The 19972-nt window shown below is 36.2% G+C and overlaps 1 protein-coding gene across 7 annotated transcripts in view; it reads left to right on the top strand.

Annotated features, from left to right (window-relative positions):
- Gprk2 (G protein-coupled receptor kinase 2) overlaps positions 1–19972 on the top strand; it is a 270691-nt gene that overhangs the window by 184099 nt on the left and 66620 nt on the right. For all 7 annotated transcript variants that reach the window (XM_067085346.1, XM_067085351.1, XM_067085350.1 and 4 more), the window contains exon 9: positions 14589–14704. In XM_067085346.1, the coding sequence (XP_066941447.1) occupies positions 14589–14704 (116 nt within the window). The remainder of the gene's footprint in view (positions 1–14588; positions 14705–19972) is intronic.

Below are 19972 nucleotides of genomic sequence, written 5' to 3'. Positions count from 1 at the left end.
CTTCACAGTTATAATTCCCCTTCATTATTATTTCTGAGGTATAGTGAATTGGATATTAATTTATGTGAAGATAACAAATGTCAGTATGATGTGATAAAAATTAAAAAATAGCTACATGTTTCAAGTGTACTGTACCAATTGGCTGTCACGGAGGGGTGCATTGATGTCGACACAAAGTCAAATACCTGCATTTTGACAGGCAAATGTAGAGTACTCATCACTGACGTTGAAGGTTGTTGCTGTTGGTGGATTAAATTATCCATGTGACAGTGTTGTGGTTTTTTTCTTCTAGGAACCGTTATTATGATATTGAGAATCTTGGGGACTAAATTCAAACAGTCACTACTTCATGTATAGATTTATTTACTAGTTTATTTACAAAATTTATAGTTTGTGAATGTTGTTAACTAACTTTAAACAGATTATGAAAATACAGTAAATCTAAAGTACATGTACAGTTTTCTTAGTAAATCTAAAGTACATGTACAGTTTTCTTACCTTTGAAACTGGTGTCGTAGGCTTGTCGTGATGGATGAAGAGAGGGGGAAGGCGATGTGGAATTAATACAGGGTTGGCAGGTTGTCAACGTCTTCTTCATTTTCACTTTCTTTGGGAAGGATTTCTTCAGCAAGGATTTCTTCATCACTTTCCTCTTCATTTGGGGAGGAAGCAGTATTGGAGGTGGGGAAGTTCTTGAGGTTGAAGGCACTGGTTTAAAGAATTTGTCTTGGAGGTTTGCATTGTTTTTTCTTTTCTTTTCATAGTATGATACGAAAACACTGGAAAGCATCATTGACTATTGTTTCTACTTTTGGGAATCTCTTAACATTGGGGTCTTGATTCTCAAAAATAGTCAGCACTATTCTAGAAGAGAAAATCCCTCAGCCATCAATTTTGTTTCAAAGTTCTTTATGGAAACAAGTTCTTCTTTATGTTCTGTTATTTGCTTTCCTACCAGTTCCATCAAATCCTCTTTCATAAACTCATCTGAATGACTGTCAAACAGCTCTTGAAAGTCCTCTTCCCCTATGTCAAGGTTTAACGTTTCACTTATGCCATCAAGACTGTTAACGATTCCCTTTTCCTCCTCTTCTTGATTAAACCATATGAAGTCATTTACAAACTGTGTGCATAAGGCCTTCCATATTTCATTCATGTTGATCTCAATGTTCTTTACATGATTTTAAATGTTGAAACCCTTCCAGAAGTCATGTAAGGTCACATCTGCGTCATTTATCTCCTTTAACGCTTGCCTATATGCAAGCGAGTGTAGTATTTTTTTTCATTTGCTATTATGCCCTGATCCATTGGCTGAATGAATGAAGTTGTGTTAGGTGGTAAGTAAACAACTTGAACATCCAGATGGAAATCATCTAAGTGCTGTGGGTGACCAGGGCATTGTCCAAAATTAAGAGAATCTTAGGTGGTATGTTATTCTCTCTGCAGTACAGCTTGACTTCGGGGATAAAGTAATGGAAAAACTATGTCCTCAAATGCAGCAAGAGTCACCCAGGCTTTCTTATTGACCATCCAGATTATGGGTAGAGAACGTTTTGTGATATTTTTCAGTGCCTGTGGAGTTGCTGCCCGGCACACTAGGAAAGGTTTCAGCTTCATGTCTTCAAAACAATTGCCACCCAGCAATAACGTTAGCCAATCCTTCGCCGCCTTAAATCCTGGCATCGTCTTCTCTTCATGGCTGATGTGCATTCTGTCTGGCTTTTTTTAATATAAACAAGACAGGTCTTGTCTATATTAAAAATTTCCTGAGGGATATAACCTTATCTATGATTTCCTTGAGCACCTCGGGAAATTTTTCAGCTGCTGCTTTGTGGATGCTCACTCCCTCACTGCTTACAGACACGTGATGCAAGTTGGCTCGTGTTTTGAAGCGATGAAACCATCCATGATTTGCAGCAAATGTTTCATCTTTAGCACTTTTGCCAGCTTTAGCCTTCAAGTCATCGAAAAGGCTTGTAGCCTTTTCCTGAATCAGCATGAGGCTAAGTGGTACAGACCTTTGTCTCTGGTGTTCCATCCAGATACCCAGAAGTTTTTCCATTTCTTCAACCACCCTCCCCTTCTCTCTGACTTATAATTGTTGACTGCATTGTCACAGCACTTTTCACGTGCTCCATAATTTTGTCTTTGTTCTTCAAAATTGTGCCACTTTAGTTTTCATTGAGATGGCTTGTCATTTTTCAATGCTACCACTTCATCAGTGGCCTTGCGCTTGCCATTAGCCATGATATATTAAAGGATGCGGTAAATATTTCATGATAGAAAAGTAGGTATGAAAAGCCGCACAGGAGATGAAATCTTAGCACTAGCATAGGTACAAAGAAAATGGGATGTGTAGAGGCATCAATACGTGCTGTCCAGTATGGGTAGCAGCAAAAAGTGTAACAAGGTCGAGGCAGGCCCTCACAACAAAATTTGGACTTGCAGGTCGCGGCCCCCTTAGCACTCTGAACAAAATTTGAATTTACGAGCACTGATGTTTGTATCTTTGATAGTTCGTAAGTAAATGAGTGTGTGTATGTATGTATATATATATATATATATATATATATATATATATATATATATATATATATATATATATATATATATATATATATATATATATATATATATATATATATATATATATATATATATATATATATATATATATATATATATATATATATATATATATATATATTATACAATAATGCCCCAAACTTGCCCGAATTCACGGAGACTCAAACTTTTCATTGGAACCTAACTAATTGTCATCACAAGTTTTTCACAGACACGTGAACACTTCAAATGCTGAGATGAGAGAATTTTTACAGTGCATGTATATGTTTGTTTTGTATGATAAATAAATTTTTTTACCTAATAATAAGTACTAATTTTCAAATATTAATAAGATTAAATAATAATAATAATATAACTGTGAGGCAGTCCCCGTTTTACGACGGGGGCTCCATTCTTACGCTGCGTCGTAAGCTGAAAATCGTCGTAAACCAAAAAATCGTCGAAAATCATAAAAAATCCTAAGAAAACCTTACTTTTAATGCTCTGGGTGTATTGAAAATGTTGTAAACTGCATTTTTATTGAGTTTTTCTTAAAAAAAAGTCCAAGGTTTGATTATTCTGCCATTTTGGAGCCATATTTCTTTCGTCGGATCAGTGTAAGACGCGTCGTAACCCTGGAACATGCATTGTAAACCAGGAAATAATTTCAGATGAATATATCTGAAAAGCGTCGTAACCTCAGAACGTCGTAAGCCGGACCCATCGTAAACCAGGGGGACTGCCTGTAATTACAAAATTAGTATGTGATACATATTTTAAACAAACAAATATCTTCCCTCATCCTTTGTAAGAAGCTCGAAGGCAAAGCTGTCAGACATGTCGATTTAAGAAGGCAAAAAGGGGAGTGTTGCTGATTAGTGAGTCAAAGGTTTCTTACGCAATTCTCTCTCTCTCTCTCTCTCTCTCTCTCTCTCTCTCTCTCTCTCTCTCTCTCTCTCTCTCTGTGTCTGTAATATTTCATAAAAAATTTCACACTCCCAAGTAAGGACAACTGTTATCTCTCTCTCTCTCTCTCTCTCTCTCTCTCTCTCTCTCTCTCTCTCTCTCTCTCTCTCTCTCTCTCTCTCTCTCTCTCTCTCTCTCTCGTAGTTAGCGCAACCTACGTATTGCTGTGTCTCTGTATGTCTTTAACTGTACAATAGATAATTTTAAATTGATCTAATTTTACCTGTACCGTCTACAAACTGTAAATGCGCCATTTTAAAGCATAGAGACGTAGAGCATTTCAGAACAAAGAGAAAGTGACAGAATAAAGTTTTTAGAAACGAGGTTGAGAAGACTTCTAAAAATAGATCGGTGGAATGGGGGGAGAGAAATAGTATGCTAATCTTCACACACTCCTATATTTTTACGTCAATCATTTATTTCTTTTTTTAAGGGTAATGTATTAAGCTAACTTTAAAATGAAATTAACTTTAATTTCATTTGAAAGTAGGTTAAAACTGAATTTCCATCTTTTGATATCGAATGTAAGAATAACTCTCTCTCTCTCTCTCTCTCTCTCTCTCTCTCTCTCTCTCTCTCTCTCTCTCTCTCTCTCTCTCTCTCTCTCTCTCTCTCTCTCTCTCTCTCTCTCTCTCTCTCTCTCTCTCTCTCTCTCTCTCTCTCTCTCTCTCTCTCTCTCTCTCTCTCACGTGTTATTCTCTCTGTCTCTGTAATAATTCATAAATAATACAACTTGATATTGCAAGTAAGGACAATGTCTGTCTGTCTCTCTCGTGTGTTATTCTCTGTGTCACCGTAATAATTGATAAATAATTTCACTCTTGAGTAAAGACAACCCGTATCTCTCGCTCTCTCTCTCTCTCTCTTGTTCATAGTTAGCGCTTGCACATTTTTACAACTTATTATTTCTCTTTACATCTTTACCTGCACAGTAGATAGTTTAAATTGATCTAATTTTGCCTGTACCATCTACGAAGTGTAAAGGTGCTAGTGTGGCAAACTCGTTCTAAAACATAGAGACATAATAACCAGGAGTTGCATTAGTCCAAATGAAAAACACTGTTTGCTCATAAAAAAGCATTTCAGAACAAAGAGAAAGAGACGTAGAATGAAGTTATTAAAAAGAGGTTGAGAAGACTTCTAAAAATAGATTGGTCGAAAGGGGAGAGAGACAGAAATTCTTTTCCAATTCTCTATTTTTATGTCAACCATTTCTTTCTTTTTTTTAAGGATTATGTATTAAGCTAACTTTTAAATGAAATTACAGTAATTTTAATTAAATTTAAAAGTTAGTTTAATACTTTGGAAGTACATTTAGGGTCGTATTTAGTGTTTAAACTTTAGAAATAAGCATTTATTAGCATTTTTAGAGACTGTGCCAAACTTATGCAAAAATTCACCCTGCGTGAGGGACTCTGGAACCTAACCTCCTGCAAGTTTGGGGTATGGCTATATATATTTTATATATATATGTATATTGTGTATAATGTAAATATACTGTACATACACACATACAGGCAGTCCCCAGTTATTGGCAATCCAGTTTTACGGCGCTTGTCTAGCGACAACGATAATTGGATTTTCGGCCCTAATATGCACCTATCTCCGCTTTATATATATATATATATATATATATATATATATATATATATATATATATATATATATATATATAAAACACAGTATTGTAAATTAGCGTGCATCAGCAACATGAATGAAACTCGATGGTAATTAAAATGGGAGAGAAAGTATTTTAATCAAAACTATTGTGCATGAAAGAACACGTTACTGTTATTTTACGCCGATAAACAATAAATACTTAAAGCTCATATTATGATGAAATCAAGTGAAGATAGCGAACGGAATCTTGAATTTTTTTTACACAAAACAAACGCCCCCAAATGGCCATCGTCAGTCGTCATCTATAAACGAAAATAATAGATAAATTAATTTCACAACGAGACGTATTTTAGTTATATTTCGACTTAGAAACACTGTATGATAAAAAATAACCTTGCCCTTATAAATAAAGTATCTAGACTCTAGAGATTAATTTACACTAACTAGAAGCAAGAAAAGTGCTCTGAACTGAGTTAAATGCAGCGAAATAAACACTGCATAAACGTTTCTAAACCAAAACAGTGATGATCGTTATGATGACAATTTATAATGCAAAAGCAGTATAAGAATATATACAATATTAGGGATACAGTGAATTAAGGCATAACATTTTAAAAGATCCATGGAAAAGATGCATATTCGTTGTGTTGACGTTTGCATAATACGATATGCGAATATAGAGTAGAGTATAATGTAGGCTACGCTACCGTATATGTACAGTAAACCCCCCGTATTTGCGTTCTCATGATTCGCGGATTCACACATTTGCCAGTTTCTCTGTGGAACATGTCTAGCCATTATTTGCGCAAAATTCGCCCATTCGCGGTATTTTTCAGTGAGAAATATTCACTAATTACTGTATTTTCATATAATTTTCATGAATAAATGCACTTTTTGCGATAAAACTATTAAAATACTCAGGTATAAGCATTTTTACAGGGGTTTTCTTGTGTTTAAACTATCAAAATGAGCAGCTCTAAGTGTTTTTAGAGGGGTTTTAAGTATTCACGGATTTTAGCTATTCGCGGGGGTTGTGGTATGCATCCCCCGGGTGGTTCACCATATACAATATACCATGGTGTAGGCTAAGCTAATTCTTGTTTGTTATTCAATTTCTCTGTATTGAATTATCATAAGTCACTTTGCATGAACCTCCAGAATTAGCTGATATTAATAATTACTATACCATGTATGTAAAGAATATATTTCGTAGTGTAGGCTAGGCTACCATATATATATACAGTCATACCTCGAACTTACACGAGGTTAGGTTCCGGAGCCCCTCATGCAAGTTGAATTTTTGCGTAAGTTTGGCATGGTCTTTAAAAATGCTAATAAATGTTTACTTCCAGAGTTTAAGTACTAAATATGACCCTAATCATGCTCCCAAAGTATTAAGCTAACTTTTAAATGAACTAAAGTTTGTGTAATTTTATTTAAAATTTAGCTTATTACCCTTAAAAAAGAAATACAGTAAATGGTTGACATAAAAATTGAATACTGCACAGTTTCATAATAGCGCATTTACAGTAGGTGTGTACATATACTAATGTTACCCCTAATTCATGGGATGCCGTTTTCTTTTTCACTTAGAGTAAAAGCCGTTTTCTTTGCGTCACTAGGTAAAACGTCTTGAGTCACAGTCATAACAGAGGCACAATTGAATAAAATATCGAAAACGTGTACATAATGTTCGTAGAAGGTAGTACAGTACAGGTAAAATTCAATCGGCTTAAAATTATATACTGTACAGGGAATGACGTCCAGAGAAATAATAAGTTGTAAAAATATGTTTGAGCGCTAACTACGAGAGAGAGAGAGTGAGAGAGACAAATGCATTAAAAATATTGGACTGTAATAAAAAAACCGTAAGTATGGGTACTCACCAGTGATGATTGTTGATTTGAAGGTGATGATGAATAAGCTGTGCTGTCCGATGAATGTCAATGATATGACTGCACAGCGTACTTGAGGAGTTACAGTTCCTCAGAGTCCTCCTCTTCAGATAGAGGAAACTCTTCTGCCAGGACTACAGGTACTTTTGCCGGGGATTCTTGGGGTGGGGGTTCTTGCGAAGGTTTGGGTTTTGGGTTGAAGAACCAAGTTATTTTACTCTGCTGCTGTTGTTTTTTCATTGTCTGGTAGAGGGTTCTGTATGTCTCCATGGCTGAATCTATTGCATTTTTCGTTTTCAGAGCACGTTCAAACTGCGGATCCCACTCTTCTGTATATGATAGCACCTGCTGTTGTGCCCTCAGGATTATCCCAAGACGATCAATTGAAAGACCCTCATCATCCTCTTGTTCTTGAGCTGATTCTTCTTCCTCTTCACTTGCTGACTTGGTCAGCTCAAGTAAATCATCATCTGTCAGGAGGTCAGAGTGGGCATCGATGAGAGTGTTGACTTCTTCTTCGGTGCAATCAGTAAATCCTTCACCCCTAAGCAATTTTGCCACTTTCACAGCCTTGTTGACAGCCTCATTGTGAATCTCCTCTGGCGAGAAGCCCTTGTAGTCATGGACTGCATCTGGCCACAGTTTTTTCCAGCATGTATTGAGTGTTTCCTTTTTCATATCTTGGAGAGCAGATTGAATTATTGAAAGGCACGATGCTATGGTGAATGTCTTCCAATATTCTTTCAAGGTGAAGTCCTCCATCGCATCCATTGCATTAACCAGGTGTTGCAGAGCGTTATGTGTGTAGAGGGCCTTAAATGCACGGATCACGCCTTGGTCCATAGGTTGTATGAGAGAGGTGGTGTTGGCAGGGAGGAATTCGATCTGCACACCATCATGCGACAGATCTGTGGGGTGCCCTCCAGCATTGTCCATGATCAGCAACACCTTAAATTCAAGGCCTAGGTCGGAAAGGTACGTCTTCACTTAAGGGATGAAACACCGGTGGAACCAGTCGGATGCTAAGACTTTGGTTATCCAGGCCTTGGGGTTATGCATCCAGTAGACAGGCAGGGTATTCTTATTTTTATTTTTGAGGGCCTGGGGTTTGCAGACTTATAAATCAGGCCTGGTTTGAGCATGTGGCCGGCAGCATTCCCACACATGATGAGTGTGATTCTGTCTTTTTGCGCCTTAAATCCAGGAGCTTTGGCCTCGTCCTTCATCAGGTATGTTCTTGATGGCATTCTCTTCCAGAATAGCCCAGTCGCATTCATGTTGAAGACCTGTTCAGGCCTGTATCCCATTTCCTGGATGATTCCTTTGAAGGTTTCCGGATAGCGCTCTGCAGCTTCTGTGTCAGCAGATGCAGCCTCTCCGTGCAACTTCACACTCTTGATGTTAAAATGCTTTGCAAACTTGTCAAACCACCCCCTGCTGGCCTGAAAACTTCCACGGTCTGGTGATGTTGATGTTCCTGGCTGCGGTTCTTCTGTACCCTCCTCGACAATCTTATTATAAAGTTGCAGAGCCTTCTCCCAAATCATATTTCCCTGCAAGGGGATGTCTTTTTTACGGCAGTCTTCTATCCATAACGAAAGGGCAGATTCCATCTTCACAATGTTTGGATCTCTCTTGGTTGAAACCTGCTTTGCTTTACTGAGGTAGCTCTTGGAGACCATTTTCCGAATTTCCACCTCTTTCTTCTTTATAGAGCGTACAGAGCTCTCATTCATCCCCAACTGCCACCCTATGCTTGAAGCAGTCTGACCAGATTTCAACATATCTAACACTTTAACTTTTTCTTCTGTGGTCATCACCTTCCTCTACTTCTTAGGAAGACTGCTAGGAGCTTTAGAAGGAGCGGGATGTTTAGGCATCTTGATGATTAAAAGTAAAAACACTGAAATACAGTACTTGAGCACAATTTCTCACAACAGCACGAGATACGTACTAAGCGCGCTATAACTGATGCTGAAGCATTCTAACAGTCGGCGAACTCTGGCCTGCTCTGTGATTGGCTGCCTCTTATTCTTGTAGCCAATGGCATGTCTCGAAGGCGCCTACGTCATCGCACAAGCCAGATACATTTTGTCAATGAGATTGAGGTTTCATAATAGTGAATTTACTACTGTATTTTGTACAGTAATACAGATACACTAGCACTTTTCTTCAACGTTAACAAAGTCATTTTCACAGAACGACACTAATAAAACTCTTAGTTATGTCTCTGATATGTTTTAGTATGTTAATGAATTCATTTTATCAAACGAGCGCGGCTGAACAACCTCATCTCCAGGTCATGTGAGGTAAGGCTTGGCAAATGGGCATAATACAGTAACGTACTTCTTTTGCATCGTATTTATGTGCAAATATATAAATACAAATTTTCCACTCTGATTTTACACCTAAAAACACGTAAACTTATAAAACAGTACTTCAAAAATTAAACATATTTTCTGCAGGGGGTATCATCTTTGAAAAGTGCAGTAACTTTGTGATTGGGTATCACATCTTGTAAAAGTACACCAACTGAACGTGCTGTAATTACATGCACATACAGATTGCACCAGCACTTTTCTCCGAGGTTAACCAAGTAATATTCAAAGAATGACACTTATACAACTTTTAGTTACATCTCTGATATTACATTAACGAATTCATTTTATCAAACGAGCGCGACTGAACAACCTCATCTCAAGGTCATATAAAGTCTTCCTAGTGACAGAGCCTTTGCATGGACATAATACTTGTATGATATTTATGTACAAAAATATAAATATAAATTTTCCATATTGATTTTACAGTTAAAAGCATGAAAACTTATAAATGTACTGTACTGTACTTTAAAGTACAAGCATTTTCTGCAGGGGTATCGTCTTTGAAAAGTGCAGTAACTTTGCAAATGGGTATCACATCATGTAAAAGCACACTAACTGAATGTGCTGAAATTAACTTTGCATCATATTTATGAATGTACAAAAATAAAAATAATACATTTTTCATACAGATTTGACACATAAAAGCATGAAATGCATTTTTCATACAGATTTTACACATAAAAGCATGAAAATCTATAAATTACCTAAAAAATTAAACATAACCACTTTTGCAGGGTTTCTCAAGAATTTCGCGCGTGTGTGAAAAAATCGCATATGCCAATTGGTTAGGTTCCAGTGAAAAGTTCGTGTGTGTGTGAATTCGCACAAGTCGAATCGTGTAAGTCCGAGGTGTGACTGTGCAGTGCATAGTACTGAATACCCTAGTGTAGGCTAGGCTATGTTTGAGATATGTTTTGGTATTTCTTTCGTTGTTTCCAGCAAATGATGGTTTTTTTGGAACCCAACCCCATCGTAAGTAGGATAATACCTATATAAGCATTTTGAGTTTGTTTTGTGTTGTTTGAATGATCAAAATAGGCAGTTCTAGGTGTTTTTAGAAGGGTTCTAAGTATTCATGGGTTTTAGCTATTCGTGTGGGGCTGTGGTACGCATCCCCCACGAATATGGGGGGTTTACTCTATTCTTATATTGCTTCTGTATTATAAAATACAATCATAGCTATCAAGGTTTGGTTTGGAAATCGATACGCGGTAAGTTTATTTTGCTGTATTTAACTCAGTTCAGAGCTCTTTTCTTGCTTCTGATTAGAGTAAATGAATTTCTAGATACTGTATTTATATGGGGCAAGGTTATTTTTTGTTATACGAAGTGTTTTTAAGTTGAAATATAGCTTGAATGTGTCTTGGGAAATTAATTTAGCTGTATTTTTCGTTACTATATGACGTTGGCCATTTGGGGCATGTTTGTTTTGTGTAAAAAAAAAAAAATCAGGATTCCATTCATTATTTTCTCTTAATTTCATCATAATACAAGCTTTACACATCGTTTATCGGCGTAAAAACAGCAGCACAGGCAGTCCCCGGTTAATGGCAGGCTCAGTTAATGGTGATCCGGTTTAATGGCACTTGTTTAGTGATGAAAATCACTGATTTCTGCTTATTGGTGCCGATGCATACCTAACAGAGGTGCCGACAAGCCTCGAAAATCGCCGATTTTCGGTTATCATCACACCCACAGAACGGAAACCCTGCCAGTAACTGCAGACTGCCTGTAATGTGTTCTTTCATGCACAATAGTTTTGATTAAAATACTTTCTCTCCAATTTCAATTACGGTCGAGTTTCATCCATGTTGCCGATGCTTGTAATTTATAGTCATTAGCAGCTTGAACATTCTTTTCTCAGCTTCAGCTTAAATTTAGCAGTATATTTCCTTGCCGATCATTTATCCATAGCAAATAAGGGCATAATGTAAAAATATGTCAGTTGTATTCTACTTAACGTCATTTGTAACAACTACGGTAATTGTTTACTACCATACGATGGTTGAAATACAAGCAAAACAGCTGTTGCTATCCAATTCGGTTATAAGCAAAATAACAGTTTCTCGTTCGGTTGTTTATGGCTGTAATCATTTACGCAAGAGTATAATGTTACTAACAATGCTTTTAATCATTCTCTCTTACTTTTTTAACTTGATGATGGGATAAAGAGATGGAGGAAAAGAAGCTGGTCTGTTGTAATTTGGTCTCTCTATCTGCCTGATTGTACGCTGTTGCCTGCCCCCTTGTGAAATTTAAAAATATTTTATAAATTTTGTCGTATTGGTGTTAATTGCTTAATCCATCGCAAAAATTGAATTATCGTAAGCGAATTATCGTAACTGGAGCACCACTACCTGGGTACCTGAGTATTTTAATAGTTTTATCACAAAAAGTGCATTTAGTCATGAAAATGATATGAAAATACTATAATTAGTGAATTTTTCTCAGTGAAAAAAAGCGAATGGGCGAATTTTCCGTGAATAATGTGTATATATGTTCCATAGAGAAATCAGCGAATAGGTAAGTCTGCGAATTGTGAGAACATGAATATGTGGGGTTTACTGTACAGTATACGTCTGTGTGCAACAGCGATGCCAGCTTTGCACTAAAAGCCAAGATGACATAAGTTTAGCAGCTGTTCCTCTTCCACATATTGATACTTATAGCCATCTCAGTGGATATCTGTGAAGAAATTGCACCATTGTTGAATTGGTTCGAAGATAACTATGTTGGAAGACCAAATCAAATGGAGCCAGTAGAAGACCACTTCTCTTCCCTCCTGAAATGCAGAATATTTACTAGAGAATGTTGGAAGACCAAATCAAATGGAGCCAGTAGAAGACCACTTTTCTTCCCCCCTGAAATGTAGAATATTTACGAGAGAACGTTGCACATGGAAGATCGGACAAATAACCATGCTGAAGTAGGAAATAGAAGACTGCAAACAGAGCTGGGGATGGTGCACCCCACAATATGGAGATTCATTACAGGGCTTCAGAAGGTGCAAAGAAACAGAGATACATTTTTAGAGCAGTTAATTGGTGGTCATCTCCCTCCCCCTAAATTGAATAGGTATATGAAAGATGATAGAATTTTGCAGATTTTTCTTCTTTTTCACAACAATCTCCCACTGAATATTTTTGAGGAATTGCATACAGTTTTCAGTGAATTTGTAAATTAAAATTTAAGTTATGTATTAAAAATTGATCCTTAATAAATGTCATGCATTAAAAATTTATCATTATTATATTACCGTACTTTTATTAGGTTGTAAAAAGCTGTGTTATAATGTAATCTTTAATGAATTAATTTTGTTTAAAAAAATCGACGAAAAAGTCATTTGAGTTGTCCTGGTGTTGAGTTGGCTGGTGGCGAGTTGTCCTGTCATTGAGTTGTCCTAGCATTGAGTTTTCTTGGTGCTGAGTCCTCGGTGGTAAGTCGTCCTGCACCCCAGAAATTTCCCTTCTGAATCCAGAAGATCTACGTAGCAGTCTTCTGCTTTACATGAGAGAGATACTTCAGATGAGAATCTCACCTCTCCCATACAGCAATCATGTATTGAGGGGATGCTGATAGGGTCCACCCAACCCCATCAGAAATGTCTGTACCTACTAGGGGGTAGTGATTGATCCTGTATTTCTACACTGCCAGGCAATGGTGATACAAATGCTACAGCCTGTTGGTTTTGTGTTGCCTACATATGAAATTTGGATTTTAAATATTTTTATGGGGATTAAAGATGAAACATCAACAGTGATAAAATATTTTACTTGCTTTGACGCAGGCTCCATGATGACAGGTTATTGGCTGGAAGTAGCCAGTCACACAGCTGGGCACCAGCTTTCCTGGTTGCTGACTGGCTTGTAGCACAACACACTAATGGCTGGAAGGGTTGGAAGTAGCCAGTCACACAGAGCAGGGTACCTGCTTTGCTAGTTGCTGATTGGCTTGTAGCTCTGATGCTTTGTGAGGGAGTTTCCCATCTTTTTGTATGATTGATTTTAGATTGTGTACTGATACTGTATATTCTTATAACCTAGTTTTGTGAATTAATCTTTACCTTTGTGTACGAAGTGTCACAAGTGTATTAAATATATTTAATGTGCATATGTATTTCTCTCTCTCTCTCTCTCTCTCTCTCTCTCTCTCTCTCTCTCTCTCTCTCTCTCTCTCTCTCTCTCTCTCTCTATCTTAGGGGTAACTTGACTAGTTTTCACACGTAGCTGTAAGCCATAAATTTTTTAGGGTAATGTTGTAAGGTGACAAATGATATTACTGTAGTGTTTTAGGATGATAGTTTAAGGTATATTTGGTGTTTGAATTATTAAAATAGGCAGTGAACTATTAAAATAGGCAGTTATGAGCTTTTTAGCTTAAGGTACACAGGGCACAGTATTTTGTGTTTGCACTATTAAAATATGCAGTTATAAGCATTTTTAGACTGGGGTAACAATTTAACATAAATTTTCAGTATTCACGGGTGGTTGTGGTCCCTAACCCAAGCGAATACCAAGGGTCGACTGTATTTTTGTGTGTTCATAAATTTATAAATAGAAATTTTATATTTCTACTTTCTAATAATTTTTTCATCCTAATTCTTCCTTGGGTATTGTTATCAAATAATTTAACCAGACCACTGATGTATCGTAGTGAGTTATTTTGAATGCTTTCTAATTTTGGAAAGGTGATATCTGATCAACCCAACTCTTTTTCTTCATGATGATAGTGGATTTCACACCATCACTAATTTGTTAGCAACCACATGGTAGACTGGGAAAAAAATCTGAATTCAAAATTTGGAATGTGGTCTCTGGTGAATGGATATTATTGCAATCACTATCTTGAAGTTGAAACACCATATGGCAAACCACTGTAACTTGGGGAGCAACTTTAATGAGTTTTATCCTCCCAAATCTCTCACCTGGAACAACAGGTTCCTGGTAGGGAGTGACTTCCATTTTACTTCTGTCTAAGAGATAGGACTGTGAATTAGTAGATATTAGAAATCGTGAATATAGTCAAATACATTAGTGATGGGTTAATGTACAAAAACTAATTTTGTTTGCAAGTCATTTTGGGAAAATGTTAAGCAAGTCCATTCATTTCCAGGTCATTTCATTTGTGTCCTGTGTATAATATTACTCCCTTTATTTTGCAGCCCCCGAGGTCATTGACAATGAGAAGTATACATTTTCTCCAGATTGGTTTAGTTTTGGTTGTCTCATTTATGAAATGATTGAAGGTCAGGCACCATTCAGAGCTCGAAAAGAAAAGGTAGAGTATGTTGTTTTTACTTTGATTTTGTGTATTTTTAGATATAGTTTTCATTCTATTCATTACGAACCCATTAATTGTGAATAGCGTAATTCGATGCAGTGGCTCTGCAGCAATACTAGCATGTTCAAACCTGGAGGGCAAAGGACCCACTGCACATGCTTGAACTTTTCTCCCACTAAGCATTATTTCCATACCACTCTGTTGTGTGCAGACATATTCTGAGGTTTTCTCTGGATTTGGTCCTTCATTCATTTGTCTCCTTTTGTACTTGAAGGTGGGTTTTAAAGTGTTTTTCTTTTTACTCTTTAAATCTTCAGCTGAAAACCCTTATGGACAGAATTGACAGACTATAAACCCGGGAGGGCTTCAAAGGGAAATCAGCCTTCACAGAGGGATAAGTTATAGGAAATGGTGATAAATAACTAAGTAGGGAATGGAAAATAAAGTAAATACACCTGATTCTGGAGACAGCAGAAACATTTGGAGATCAGATCACTTCACTGCTCTTGGCAAACTATTCCACATTTTAGTTGTAGCTAAAATGAAACTAGCAAACTGAATAGTATAAAATCTGATATAGGCAGGCCTTGCTTATCGGCGGCTTGGGTTAACAACGTTCCAGTTTTACGGCACTTGGCTAACAACGTCATTAACCAGATTTTCTGCAACGGTAAGCAATTTTTGGCGTCGATACGCAGTTTATCAGCTTCAGTAAGCAGTTTATCAGCGTCAGTAAGTGGTTTATTGGCACCAGTAACAAGTTAACAGTGCCAATAAGAGGTTTATTGGTGTTTATGACGTCGTAAATGCTATTTATTACCATAATTATCGGCGAATTTCGGTTAGCGGGCTCGGCCGGTAATGGAACCCCTGCTGTTAACCAGGGACTGCCTGTAGTAGAAAACAACACACTGTTGTAGCAGCAGCCTACCTAGTGGTGTATGCAACAACAACTAGTTCATATGAAGAAGAGTGCAGTGGATGTTTGTCTTTGTAGCACACTTTTTGCAACAAACATAATTAACTCACTTTACATCTATGCCACAGTTCCAACATTAAGAAGTGGCACATACTTGACTGATGACCAAACTCTATCCAAGAGTCTGAGATGAAATTCAGCACCCGAAGACCGCACTGGAGAAAAGCATTCCAAACAAGGAAGAAGAAAGTGTATCAAACGCTTATATAAAATAGCTTCATCACAAGACATTCTAAAACATTTCTGCAAGAAAGCAATTTTTTGAGAAACAAAGAAAGCATTATTTTACAAATGCCTTCTCAGTAGTCAATTTCTTGTCAAAAGTTATACTTGAAATCTTTAAAAGTCATACAGGTAGGTACAAGTTATGACAAGATTAGGTTCTTGCATGCATGTTGTAAGCCGAATTTTGTTGTAACTCGGTTCTCAGTTCAGTATTCAGGTATATGCAGGCTACCCCATAGCCTAACTCCTTCTACCTACAGTATACCATAGTTTTATCACCATAATTATATCCTTCTACAGTAACTTTATCAGTGTGACAATAATGCATTTTATCATTTGTTTTACTAAAGTGTAGTAAGTTTGCCTTTTTGCATTGTTGTGTTTCCTTACCACGAGTGGGACTTACCAAGCTGTGCGGCATTCATATTTTGTTGTAGACAAGACTCTTATTATGGTATTTTAAGAAATTTACTAACCCTTTTGCTTCTGACTTTTACAAACACTTACATCCATGGGAAGTGGCAGTGCCTCAAGAAATAAGCTTAAAAATGTTTATACCTTTTTTTGTTCAAAGACGCATACTTCTGACAATTTTCAAGGTAGACCACTCAATTTGATTTCATTGCGTAGCTGAATAATGTTTCTACACAGTGGTATAAAAAATCCACCAGAGTAACTTTTATGTAGGTTGAACAATGAGTAGAAATGAGATACAAGAAATTTTGCACTTTTCTCCCTAAAAAAAATTAACCAAAAAAAATTATTGCGATAAAGTCTTCTTATTTTATCCATAGCACACCCAGGTAAATTACTTAGTTATTGCATTTTATCCATAGCACACCCAGGTAAATTACTTGGTTATTGCAATGCAAAAGTTGTAATTCTAGCAAGGAAAATATGAAAAAATGAATGACAAAGTAGCATCACGTTTTCCTTAATAAAAGTGCCAGTCACCCATGCGATACACGCATAAAACTATAACTGTATACCGTTTTTTGTTCAAATACACATAGCTCCAACAATTTTCAAGGTAGACTGCTCAATATTGTATCATTCTGCAGCTGAAAGATTGCTCTCCACAATGGCATAAAAAAATCCCCCAAAATAACTTGAAGTAGGTGAAAAAATGAGTAGAAAATACGAGACTGGAAAATTTTACACTTTCTACCAAAAAAATATTTGCGATAAAGTCATCGTTGTAAATCCACAATACAGTACAGTGAACCCCCCGTATTTGACGGAGGATGCGTCCCACACCCCCCCGCGAATAGGTCAAATCTGCGAATGCTTGAAACCCCTCTAAAAACACTTAGAACTGCCCATTTTGATAGCTTAAACCAAGAAGAACCCTGTAAAAATGCTTATCACAAAAAGTGCATTTATTCATGAAAATTATATGAAAAAACAGTAATTAGTGAATATTTCTCAGTGAAAAATACCGCGAATGGGCAAATTTTCCATGAAAAATGGCTAGATATGTTCCACAGAGAAACCCGTGAATGCGTGAGTCTGCGAACCACGAGAATGCGAACACGGGTGTTTACTGTATACCCAGATAAATTACCTGGTTGTTGAAATGCAAAAAGTTGTAATTATAGCAAGTAAGATATGAAAAAATTATGAAAAGGTAGCATTACGTTTTCCGTAAGAAAAGTGCCAGTCACTCATGTGATATGCACAGAAAGCTCCTTATACCTCATTTTGTTCAAAGACACCTATCTCCGACAAAAATCAAGGTAGACTGTTCAATTTTTTTAATTTGCAGCTGAATAATTGCTCTGTACAATAGCATAAAAGTGCCCCCACAATAACTTTATGTAGGAAGATTAATAAGTAGGAATTATGCGATATGAGGAAACCACTTTTCCCCAAAAAAATAATTGCCAAAAAAAAACTATTTACGACAAAGATAAATCACCCAGCTAAATTACATAATTTTCTAATGCGAAAGTTGTACCAAGGAAAATGGGAAAAAATGAATGACAAGGTAACATCACACTTTCCATAAAATAAGTGGCACTTAGTCAAAAGATAATTGATGTAATTATAGAGTAAATGTAAAATTATACAAAACTAAATGAAATTATCATACTAAAGCAATTTAATATCAATTCAAACAAAAATACACCCCAAACCATCATCCCGAAACACCCTAAGTCATCTTATCGTAGAGTAGTACCCTTTCACAACCATTACTCTTTAGTATAAAAGCCCCTGAAACACTTGTAAGAGTGATTTACTAATTTTAAAATATTTGATATTAATTTAAACACAGCAAAATATCTATAAAATGTTTAATACAAATTAAATCTTTATTACTGAGCATTTGACAACTAATCAAGTTGCCCCTGTACAGTAATACCCTGAACTTGTGCGATTTGAGTTGTGCGAATTCACAGACACACAAACTTTTCATTGGAACCTAACCAATTATCATACACAAGTTTTTCATAGACACAGGAACATTTGCAAATACTGAGAAATCTTGCAAAAGTGATTTTTTAATTTTGTATGTATTTTTTTGTAAGCTTTTATTTGTAAATTGAATAACATTAATTGATAAAAGTAATAATTCTCTCTCTCTCTCTCTCTCTCTCTCTCTCTCTCTCTCTCTCTCTCTCTCTCTCTCTCTCTCTCTCTCTCTCTCTCTCTCTCTCTTACTGAGATGAGGGAATTTTTATGGTACATGTATATGTTTATTTGTTTTGTATGATAAATAAATTATTTACATAATAATAAGTACTAATTTTCAAATACCAATAATAATGATAATAATAATATAACTGTAATTACAAAATTCATATGTGATACATATTTTAAACATATGTGATACGTATTCTAAACAAACAAATTCTTTCCTTCAGCTCAAACGCAAAGCTGTCAGACTTGTCACTTGAACATGACAAGAAAGGGTAGTGTTGCTGATTAGGGGTCAAAGATTTCTCTCTCTCTCTCTCTCTCTCTCTCTCTCTCTCTCTCTCTCTCTCTCTCTCTCTCTCTCTCTCTCTCTCTCTCTCTCTCTCTCTCCATAATAATTCATGAAAAATTTCACTCTTGAGTAAGTACAATTATGTCTCTCTCTCTCTCTCTCTCTCTCTCTCTCTCTCTCTCTCTCTCTCTCTCTCTCTCTCTCTCTCTCTCTCTCTCTCTCATTCATAGTTAGTGCAACCTACATATTACTGTTTCTCTGTGTCTTTAACTGTACAGTAGATAATTTTAAATTGATCTAATTTTACCTGTACCATTTACAAACTGTAAAAGTGCCGTTCTAAAACATAGAGACATAGAGCATTTCAGAACAAAGAGAAAGAAACAGAAAAAAGAAGTTTTTAAAAACGAGGTTGAAAAGACTTCTAGAAATAGATCGGTGGAATGGGGGGAGAGAGAAATAGTGTACTAATCTTCACACACCCCTAAATTCTTATGTCAACCATTTATAATTCTTATGTCAACCATTTATGCCTTTTTTTTTTTTTAAGGATAATGTATTAAGCTAACTTTTAAATGAAATTACAGTAACTTTAATTTCACTTAAAAAGATAGTTTAATACTGGATTTCCATCTTTTGATACCTAACGTAAGAATAACTTCTCTCTCTCTCTCATGTTATTCTCTCTGTCTCCGTAATAATTGATAAATAATTTCACTCTCTTAAGTAAGGACAACCCTTCTCACTCACACATTTTACAACTTATTATTTCTCTGTATGTCTTTACCTGCACAGTAGATAGTTTAAATTGATCTAATTTTAGGTACAGGTAAATGTGTTAGTGTGGCAAATACGTTCTAAAACATGGAGACATAATAACTAAGAGCTGTATTAGTCAATATAAATAACAGTGTTTGTTCATGAAAAAGCATTTCAGAACAAAGAGAAAGAGACGTAGAATAAAGAAGTTATTAAAAAGAGGTTGAGGAGACTTCTAAAAATAGATTGGTTGGAAGGGGAGAGAGAGAGAAATTCTCTTCCAACTCTATTATTATGTCAGCCATTATTTCCTTTTTTAATGGTAATTTATTAAGCTAACTTTTAAATGAAATTACAGTAACTTTAATTGTAT

The sequence above is a fragment of the Macrobrachium rosenbergii genome, chromosome 42, assembly GCF_040412425.1.
Source record: "Macrobrachium rosenbergii isolate ZJJX-2024 chromosome 42, ASM4041242v1, whole genome shotgun sequence".
Classification (NCBI taxonomy): domain Eukaryota; kingdom Metazoa; phylum Arthropoda; class Malacostraca; order Decapoda; family Palaemonidae; genus Macrobrachium; species Macrobrachium rosenbergii.
This window is presented reverse-complemented; position numbering and strand designations above follow the sequence as displayed.